The sequence below is a fragment of the Rhincodon typus genome, chromosome 2, assembly GCF_021869965.1.
Source record: "Rhincodon typus isolate 14 chromosome 2, sRhiTyp1.1, whole genome shotgun sequence".
NCBI lineage: Eukaryota > Metazoa > Chordata > Chondrichthyes > Orectolobiformes > Rhincodontidae > Rhincodon > Rhincodon typus.
Window position 1 is genome coordinate 102,361,369 of NC_063333.1, and position 10,741 is coordinate 102,372,109.

Consider the following 10,741-nt stretch of genomic DNA (forward strand, 5'->3'; position numbering starts at 1 on the left):
GAGCTGGTTGAGTCCTAAATGACAGAGCTGCAAGACTGGGTCTGTGGCAGATGATGAAAGAACAGACAATAGGGAAAAACATTCTTCACCTCATCTTCAGCAAACTGCCAATGACAGATACATCTCTCCATGATAGTATCGGCAAGAGTTCACACCACATAGTCCTTTTGGTAATGGAGTTCTGAGGATAATTCCCTCTATATTCTGTGGCAATACCATGCAAAAAAATAAGGTAACTTTGAATAGATCTATCAACTCATAAACAGGTATTCATGAGATGTTGTGGGCCATCAGCAGCAGCAGAACTGTAATTCAACATAGTCTCTCGCTTCATGTCTCTGCATACGCCCCACTCTAACATTACCATCAAGTCAGGGTTTAATGAAGAATGCAGGAGGGCAAAACCAGAGTAGCAGCAGGCTAAAAATAAGGCATTATCGTGGTGAAGCTACACCACAGGACTACATGTACTGCAAGCAGCATAAGTAGCAATTTACCCTGACCCTAACCCTAACCCCAACACTATCGCAAATAGTGAGGACTAAGCAATTCCACGACAAACAGATCAGATGTAAGCTTTGCAGACTTACCACATCCAATCATGAATGGTAATGAATACTCACTGGAGTAGGAGGCTCCGTCCTCAATGAAGGGGGAGCCAAGCACATCTGTGCAAATGGACAGCAGCAGATCAAAAAAACAGCTAAACCAACTTAAGGGCATTCAGCAATAGACAATAGGACACTGGGAAAACCTTGCCACTCTTCTTCAAATAATAATTTGTGAATTTCAATGTTCACTTGCGACAAAAGACGAAAATTGCTGGAAAAGCTCAGCAGGTCTAGCAGCACCTGTGTAGAGAAAGCAGAATTAAAGCTTAAGGTCCAGTGACACTTCTTCAGAACTGGACCCAAAACATTAACTCAGCTTTCTTTCCACAGATGCAGCCAGACCTGCCGAGTTTTTTTTAACCAATTTCCAGTTCTGATTTCCAATAACCTCAGTTCTTTCAGTTTTTTGTTCAATGTTCACAGCAAAGAAACTGTAAAGTGTGAATTATGTAGAAAATTACAAGCAGAGATTGAGGTGCAATTCTCTAAACTTGCATCACTGGAATGGATAATTTCACAAAACAGGTTGAAACTTTGTTTTGCTATGTTTTATGTTCACTGTATTCCATTGTTCAATTTTTAAAAAATATTTTGTGTAATAAACTGTTGTTTCATTGTAACAGAAAATCCATTTCCACATGTGAACATGTCTCTGTACCACATAAACTAACTAAATTTTAACAAAAATCAACCAAGCCAGTTTTGACTTAGGGATCTGACTTGTTCTAAAGTATAATCAGCTGGGATCATATGGTTTCCATTTATGAACAGAACAATATCCAAGAGATCACAAAATAAAGCTTTGGCTGTATTCTGACATGCTGCCACTATGAATAAGACCACATACACATTCATGCTTCATTTCAAGACTACCACAACCAAATCATTTATGCTATTGGTTTCATGTCATTTTTATGGCTTGATTGGACAATGCTTCTCAATAGTTTGTCTCGGGAAGGTTCTCCTGAGCAGTACTCAGGAAGAGTACTGAAGAAACAGAAACAATACTAATGAGTATTTCAATTGAAACTCTCTGCAGGGAAATAGCAATTATAACTCACCATGTCATAACTTTATTCTTCTGGTGATGAACACTGGTCACATAAGTTTTAGAAGGACAAACAATTCACAACTCTTACATCTGTATCTTACATTATACCAAGTCCAGATTACCTATCGACCTTCTGCTTGCTGACCTGTGTTAATTTTCAGTCCTGCAAATACTCAATTTAGAAAATTCTCATTCTAGTTTTGAAATAATTCTTTGGCCTATTTCATCCAGATCTCTGTAACCTCTACTAGTCCTAAAACGCTCTTAAATATCTCTGCTCCTTTAATTCACACCTCTGGCACATCTCAATTTTCACTGTTCCACCACTGGTTACCGTGTTCAGTTGTATTGTTCCTAAGCTACAAAATTGCCTCCCGAAACCCTTCTGTCTTTCTCTCCTTTCAAGACATTCCTTAAAACCTATCCCTTTGACTAATTAAAAACCAAAAGAACTGTGGATGGTGTAAATCAAACAAAAACAGAAATTGCTGGAAAAGCTCAGCAGGTCTGGCAGCAGCATGCGAAGAAATGAGAGTTAATCGTTCAGGTTGAGTGACCCTTCCTGTTCTGATGCTGCCAGAGCTGCTGAGCTTTTCCAGCAATTTCTGCTTTTGTTCCTCTGACTAATCTCTTGGTCACATGTCCTAAAGTCTCCTTTGTAATTTAGTGCCAAATTTTGTGTTATGACATTCTGTGAAATGCACTGGAATGTTTACATTCTAAAGTATTACACTCTTGTCCTCATTATCCACAAGGACTAGGGGCACAGACTTCAAGCAAATAATTAAAAAAACTCAAATACCTCTCCTACGTTTTATGAAGGACCATGTAATCAGTTTACTGAGGACAATGGGAAATAAAATGATGGAGTCTGGTTTATAAATCAGCAGATGAGGATTAAGTGCCTATGGCAATGATGAAAAAGTTGTCAAATATAATAAACTTTGTCAGGCCATCAGATCTAAACAAAAAATGACTTTGACTCCCCAGTAGGAATACAGCCTGATCCTGCTGGTATCCTACTAGAAATTATAATTGGTCCTAAGTGAACAGGATAAGATGGTTTCCACTCATTTTGACAAAAGAAATAAATCTACTTATGCAATCATCATCATGATTGTCATTTGTCCTTGAACACTGAAGATAACTGCCAGAAAATCATCTTTTGTGGAGTGAGCTCCACACTGATACAGAGAATGAATGTCCGCAGAGAGAAGATAGTGAATTGCTAATACACCAGGTTAGGAATCTTGAATTTTCAGGTGAAACTTGTAATTGTTATTAACCATAACCAGTTCATTTCAGCAGCCATTATTTCAAAGCATAGAGTAAAACTGACTAACGATGTGTGCTATCCATTTGGGCAAAGGGTAATACCAAAATATTAAAAAGTCTATCACATCACTAAATCACTCAATTTAGTAAATAATTTGTCAATTCAGTCAAAGATTTCATTGACATCACCAATTCAACATTCGGAATTATTGAATACATTTTGCCAGAATAAATTTTCTATTTGAAAGATTTTTAATAATGGGCCTGCTGTCATGCAAAATAAAAACCAAAAGAATTGTAGATGTTGTAAATCAGGAACAAAAACAGAAGTTGCTGGAAAAGCTTAGTAGGTCTGGCAGCATCTGTGAAGAAAAAAATCAGTTAACGTTTCGGGTCCAGTGACACTTCCTTAGAAGGGTCCTCCATTCCGAGGAAGGGTCACCAGACCTGAAATGTTAACTGATTTTACTTCACAGATGCTGCCAGACCTGAGCTTTTCCAGCAACTTCTGTTCTTGTTCCTGCTATCATACAACTTGTCCTATATTTGAAAAACAGCAGTTTTGCAAAACAGTCTCCCTTTGGAAGAAAGCTTAACTTCTTGCCTTCCTAAAATCCCTGGCTAAAACGATTACTTAGCAGCTTTACAATAGCTTGTTTGACTCACCAAGCCTTTGCATGTAGAAAGTGCCACTGAAGATTTGTTATGTGATATTAAAGCACCTTGATAGAAGCACAGCTCCTCTGGATGATAATGCTCTACAGATTTTAAGCCTTGTTTTCCTAAAGTCTGAACTGTAAATCCGGGAGGCATGAAGCCCTCAGAAGTTCTTAGCTCCAAATGAAAGTCCTGGCCAAACCCATTGAGTTTGAAGTAGAGGGATTCATCACCAACATTATGAACGGATCGCTTCTTTCTCTGTTGATGGATTACTGAGAGAGAGACATAATCACCACTGCTGTCAGCTTCATATGGAGTCACAATTTCATATTCTGCAAAAATACAATCAATCTGTTACTGTGTTGGTCTTAAAGCTAACCCAACAGCACCTAACAAAAATGTTCTCTATGAGTCGATTCTTTTCTTTGTAATCAGTCAAAAACATTTTTTAATACTTCTTATAAGATTTGGGGTGCTCAGCTTTAATACACTCCTTAAAATCCTTTCAAGCTTGATGTTACTGAATACTTTATTAATTTTTATTAATAATATAATAAATAACTGTCCATATTTGATCATTCCCAGAGTTAAACACATTTTTAAATATCACAAATTGAAAAATATGGAAACCAATGCACATTTGCAATAAAAAGGGTCAAAACTTTGAAAATAATTATAATCAAAACATTATAAACAAAAAAAATGCGTGCAGCATGAGCAGACATCTCCTGTCACACAAGTCCAGATGAATTAGAAAAAGAATCTGACATGGTGAAATGAAAGCAAGGACCAAAATAAATTCCATAATAAAACTAAATGTACAGCTGTATGCTTATTGGGACAGGTACCTATCAAAAATTGATAGTGAATTATTCAAAAGTCAATGTGCACCACAGCTACTGGTAGCTGGTGCAGAAAGGATCATGCACCTACTGAAACATGCAAGCAAAATTGTAAGTTGAAGGGACATGTGAAGTCCTTAAGAGAGCATGAACATAGAACTCACATGTTTTGGTATTTGAGAAAACCAATTAGTAACTGAGAAATTAGGCAGGATTTCTCGCCTCCTTGACCTATTGACCTTTCTCATCCTGTTCACACAATATTCCAAAATCATGACTGCTGATAACCTGTCTTAGGCTTTCTAATTCTAAGAGCTTGGTATGTGGGGGTGAAAGGGGTGGGGATCCTTAATTTCAGTTTTTCTTTCCTGAAGGGTGCATCTGTCAATCCTGCTTAGCATGTGCTTCTGGGCTCAACTGAAATTCAAACTTTCCATTTGAGAAAATCAAAACCATGAAGCTGCATCCTGCATTTCCATGGTTCAGTTCTTTAAAACAAGTTACAACAGAGTCAGACAATGCTTTTTGTGTGGAATGAACAATGAAAGGTCATTGGCTTTCCTTTAATGCAACTCTTTAGTTTAAGTCACTCATGGAAAAATAACACTCATACAAAGCAAACTGTCAAGAAACACAAAAACCATTCATGTAAACATTGTAGCACAAATCATTAAAAATAATTGAAACTAATACTTCTGTAAGGTGCATGTGTTTTACCTTTCTGATCTATAGCTTACTACTCTTTTATGATTCATTTCAATTGGTGTTTCATCTTATATAGAAGTATAAGAGATTTACCAATATGTCATCAGAAATGGAGAGTTATAAGGAAAGGCTGGACAGGCTGGGACTTTTTCATTGGAGTGTAGGGGGTTGAAGGGTGACCTTATAGAAGTTTATAAAATCATGAGAGGCATAGACAAGGTAAATGGCAGGTGTCTTTTCCCTAAGATGGAGATTTCAAGATGAGGGGACACTTTTAAGGTGAGGGGAAGCTTTTTTCAAACATAGACAATGGTTCCCATGTGGAATAAACTCTGGAGGAAGTGGTGCCTGCAGGTATAGTTAGGACGTTTAAAACACATTTGGATAAGTACATGAAAAAGAAATATTTAGAGGGATATGGGCTAAGTGCAGGCAGGTGGAACTAGTTTAGTTTGGGATAATGGTTGGCATGGACTGGTTGGACCGAACGGTCCTTTTCCACGCTGTATGACCCTATGACTCTATAATTGTGTAACAGTTATTTTGGTATAACTTGTTTTTGTCTTCTTCCCAAACTCTTGGAACTACTTACTCTACTTGAAACATCAGTTCCTAACCAAGTGGTCATTTGTCTTTTGGAAGTACAGACAGGAAGTATTACTAACTAAGAGTGGTATCGCAGCCAAGCACATTACAGTCCTCAACTGATATTCACAGATATGCAATTCTTGACAGGTTCACTGGACAACAGGCAGGAGCATATGAATTGCATGTTTCATCCCTTCACACCTCAGTGTACCAATAACACTTCAATTTGTTGCTTTAAATCATGTCAGCTCACTTAGTATAAATAAAATAATTAAACCTGGAGGTTTCAATCTGTTCAGCTCTACACAATATCAAGTGCCAAATTCTGGAATTCTAAATGTCCATTGACTCTAACAGCATATTATGCCTTACATAAGTATTTTGTGCTTAGGTCTGAAACAGCTGAAATAGCTTAGATCGCAATTCATCTGACCACACCCTTATAAAGTGCCTTTACTCTATTAAAGCTATAACATAAAGGTTGTAGGCATCAGCAGAATTTAAATTTTAAAGTTGACAGAACATATATTGCAATGATGGAATAATGAGCATTTGCAGAAAGTTATCCAAATTCCTTTCCTCTCCAGGTGATCAGTAAATTTATAGCTGAAACAAGATACCGAAGGCAGGAATTATTACGTCAAATGAGATGAACAAGCAATTTCATGTCTTTTTATTAATGATTAAGTGTTTCTTTATAAATACTGTAGGTAAGGCAATGGCATCCAGCTGTCAGATTATTTTATACAAAAATGGAAAATTGAGGTTATAGCTAATTAAGAAAATATTTTCAGCAACGACGGTATTCATATGAGTCTCCTCTACATGATGTAAGCAAAACATTAAAAATGACCGACTGATTAGTATCAGCTATGCTAAAACATGTGTAAATATTCTAGAAAGAAAGCAGATGTTGGGTTGCATGAACAAGAGTGTAGGTGTTCTTTGGTGATTTTTCAACAGGAACGTAGTGCCTACTGTTCTCATTATGAGTTGGTCAATCAGTTCAAAAACCAGGACTTGTGCCATAACATGTTTGATTTGAGATTGTGCTTTTATTGTGTAATTTAGCTCACATGTAAATCAAAACTCATGTTTCCAAGGATACATAATCTACTTAATGAATAATTATGGAGGAAAATAATCCCATTCATTATTCTATGTAATGATGCTGAACATACACACTATGAAGGATTACTTCATGAATTAAGCATGCATTTAGTGATGTACATAACACTTGAACAACCAAATTCTTGAAACCTAACAAAGTGAGTTCATTTCCAGAGCATTTGTACAGCATTTCAAACCTGAGGGTTTAGCATTCCAACCCTTCTTCACTTTAACATTATAATGGATACAAGTTAATCAGCCACCATGCTACACAGTTGTTTCACATTTTAAGTGCTGCATCATACATTCTACTTAAAAACATAAACTTATCTAGGACTTTCAAGAAATCATTATCAACACGTTTAAAAACAACATATGACATTCTATTTAAAGCAAGTCCATAAGAGTATGGGGAGACATGGAAGTTTAAAAATAAACTCAATATTCCCCTACGGCATTCAGCCATGTAAAAGACCACGTTGTTTATACACGTGAAATATGTATTGGCATATTTTAATGCGAAAGAAATTTCCATGGCATTATTAGCATTTTCAATGCCCTCTATATGCAGGACCAACTGGTTCAATCAACTGATGTTCACAGTTTGAGGATGCATAGAAACCAGAGGTGTTAAGCTAAAATAGATCACACTCTACAGTATGATTTTTATATCAACTATACAGTCAGATTTAGTGAATAGTATTTCTTTCATGTCTGGAATAAATTGCCGCCTAAGATTGCTAAGAGTTGATTCATTGACAATGTCTATTAGTGTTAAAACAAGAAACAAGAAAGAAATATCAGTGACTTCATTATAGCACATAGTATATCTTTGTGAAATAATTTAATTGCAAAGGTCAAACTCTTCATCAATTCAAAGAAAAGGTTTATAACAACAACTTGTATTTGCATAGCATTATTAAACATTCCAAGGCATTATGAAATAAAATATAACACCCAGCAGCACATGGACATGTTAAGGCAAATAAGCAAAAGCTTGACCAAAGTAGGTTGTAAAGAAATGTCTTGACGATGGAAAATAAGGAGAAGAGGCAAAGAGCTTTAAGAAGAGAATTGGAGATTAGGGCCTAGGCACTCTAGGCACAGCCACCAATGGTGGAGCAATTAAAGTCAGAGATGGTGATAAGACCCAGTTTGAAGAGTCAAAGTATTGGAGAGTTGTAGGACTGAAGGGGATACAAGGCTGGGAGAGATAGATTTAAAACAAGGTTGGGAATTAAGCCATTGTTTAACTCTGAGCCAGTCCACAGGCACAAAATGACAAATGAATGGGATTTGGTACAAAGGGAAGTGTGCAGCAGAGTTTTGCATGGAACTTAATAGCAGTCTGATCAAAAGCATGTCAGAATAAGTAACAAAAACAAAGTTGCTGGAAAAGTTCAGCAGGTCTGGCAGCATCTATGATGGAGAAAACAGAGTTAACGTTTCGGGTCCGATGACCCTTCCTCAGAACTGATGGTGGCTGGGAAAACGTCAGTTTATATGCAGAAAATAGGGAGGTGGGTGGGGTAGGGAGTAAACAATAAGATAGAGCCCAAAGAGAGAGAAAGATAGCAGAGGGAGTGTTACCCCCTCCCCCCCACCCAGTTGTTAGTCACCAACAGTCCCCATTAACAACTATTCACCCTCCCAGCCTGATTGTTAGCAACTCCTTTGTCTGTCCAACTGTCTTTCTCTCTCTTTGGGGTCTATCTTATCGTTTACTCCCTACCCCACCCACCTCCCTATTTTCTGCATATAAACTGACGTTTTCCCAGCCACCATCAGTTCTGAGAAAGGGTGACCGGACCCGAAACGTTAACTCTGTTTTCTCCTCCACAGATGCTGCCGGACCTGCTGAGCTTTTCCAGCAACTTTGTTTTTGTTCCTGATTTACAGCATCCGCAGTTCTTTTGGTTTTTAGTCAGAATAAGTAAGTTTAGAGGTAACAAAGGTATGGATAAGGATTTTTAGCAGAAGGTCTGAGGCAAGGCCATGAGATCTACTTGACAACACAATGTGATCAAAACTCATATCGGGGTGAAATCAGGCACTAAGTTGCAAACAATCTGAGTCCGTTTTTACCTAAAATGTTGATTGTTGTCCTGATATGGATGCTGCCCAATCCTTGTACTTCAGGCGTTTCTATTTTACCTCAGAGAGCTACCATCTGTAGTATTTTGCTTTTTATTATCTAAGTTGACTCTTAAACAATTGAATTCATTGCACAGAACTTTCTGTAAAAATCACAATTAGTGCTGGTTCAATATTTACAAGTAATTAAAGTGGTTCTGCCATAATGCCTAATGCCAGGGATGAGGAGTTCCAGCTAAGTACCCTTCTCAATTCAATACTCGGTGACTAAAGCTCCTTACTGCTCAAGTTGTGTGTTGGAGCACCCTCTGGCGTTTCTCGCTGTATCTCGTTGTATTTCTAAACGTGGAGCTCGATTGTAATCACAAGGTGTGATTTTGTTTCGCCACGTAAACCTGTGTGCAATATGCTCGAATATTGGCATGGTGGGGACAACAGTGACATCCTTTAGCACGCTCAAACTCATAACACTCACCGCTGTTGTCACCCAGCTCCAGCCACCCAAATGCTGACAGATGATGATGGACTGGCTTCTCACCTCCAGCTCGTGCAGCAGCAGTTGCGACGTGAATGGCTTCACCAGCAAAGTCACTCTGAAAGACAGAAGCAGAGAACAATAAATATGCATAGAAATACTGCAACGAATTTATACCAAAATTGCAAAATTACAATACGACCTGTTTCACATATCCACATTCCAATTTATACAGACACTCAGGGATACATAAAAGGACAAGTCTAACGTGCCTTGTGACGAAGTCCCATCAATATGAGAAGTTGAAAAACTGCGAGCACTTTTCTGCAAAAGGACCCCCCAGATAGTAAAGGGCCCATTGCATCCTCCAAAACCTGCATTTTGTTTTTTTTTTCCCCTTGTTGCTTTTTCAGTATTAACAGAAGAAACTGTCCCTTTTAGCTAGAGCACCTGATGAAAAGTTTTCGATGGGGTGTGGGTGCGAATAATTCAATAATAAATAAAAGACTGGGTTCACAATGCAGCGAGTTTCGGGGGCACGCTGCAACTGGCCAGGGGCTCGGCTGGTGTTAACAGGTACATTGGCAGCGAAAGCCCCGGCTGAAAGCTGGACTTCCAGCTGCTTTCCACAGACACTGTGCTGGGCTCCTGGAGCCGCTTTTAGTCGCTGTGCTGCCAGTCGATTTCCAGTGCTGAAAGGGGATCCTCTGCTTTCACGATGCTGCAGGAAGCCGGCTCTCTCCCTCTAGTTGCAGGAATATTGAAGCTGCTGCTATCGCCCTTCCCTTGTGTTGAGTGTATCTGTCTGCAAGTGTTTTTGCAATGACTGAGCAGCCCTAACGCTGCCTGCTCTCACACGTGTGGCTTTTTGTGAGTAAATCTCTCGTCCTCCTCACTGACACACATCAGCTCCTTCGAGTGACAGGCAGCCCCGGCCAATCGGTGAGTCTGCCGGCGAGCTTGCCATCATTCCGCCCCAGGGGCGGGGCTGTGCCCTGGTCGGGCAAGTGTGCCTGATGGTTGCTCCCACACTTACTCTCCACACGTTTAGAATCGCTGGTGCCTGCACACCTTTATCAGCAGTAGCATTGAAAGGGTTAAATCTGTGTACCGTAGTTATTGCTTTGTTTGTAGGATACTCAGCAGAGTGCAGAACAATTTCGAAAGAATAACTGCCTTTAATTCCACTTGCTCATTGATTCATACGCGTTCACTGATTCAGTCATTTACTCAAACCTTTCACTCAGATTATTCCCCTCCAATCACCTACTGTCAGTAATTGATCTGCTCACGCAAGTTTAGTATTCACCAATCACCATATGGGCTAAAA

The 10,741-nt window shown here is 38.7% G+C and overlaps 1 protein-coding gene across 1 annotated transcript in view; it reads right to left on the minus strand.

The window, feature by feature from the left end:
• LOC109919117 (A disintegrin and metalloproteinase with thrombospondin motifs 16) overlaps window positions 1–10,442 on the minus strand; it is a 226,707-nt gene extending 216,265 nt beyond the window's left edge. Inside the window, exons 1-3 of the mRNA XM_048618170.1 lie at window positions 9,684–10,442; window positions 9,412–9,529; window positions 3,604–3,929 (exon numbers count right to left, since the gene is read on the minus strand). Coding sequence (XP_048474127.1) covers window positions 3,604–3,929; window positions 9,412–9,529; window positions 9,684–9,791 — 552 coding nt within the window. The 5' untranslated portion in view covers window positions 9,792–10,442. The remainder of the gene's footprint in view (window positions 1–3,603; window positions 3,930–9,411; window positions 9,530–9,683) is intronic.
• Between the last annotated feature and the right edge of the window lie 299 nt (window positions 10,443–10,741).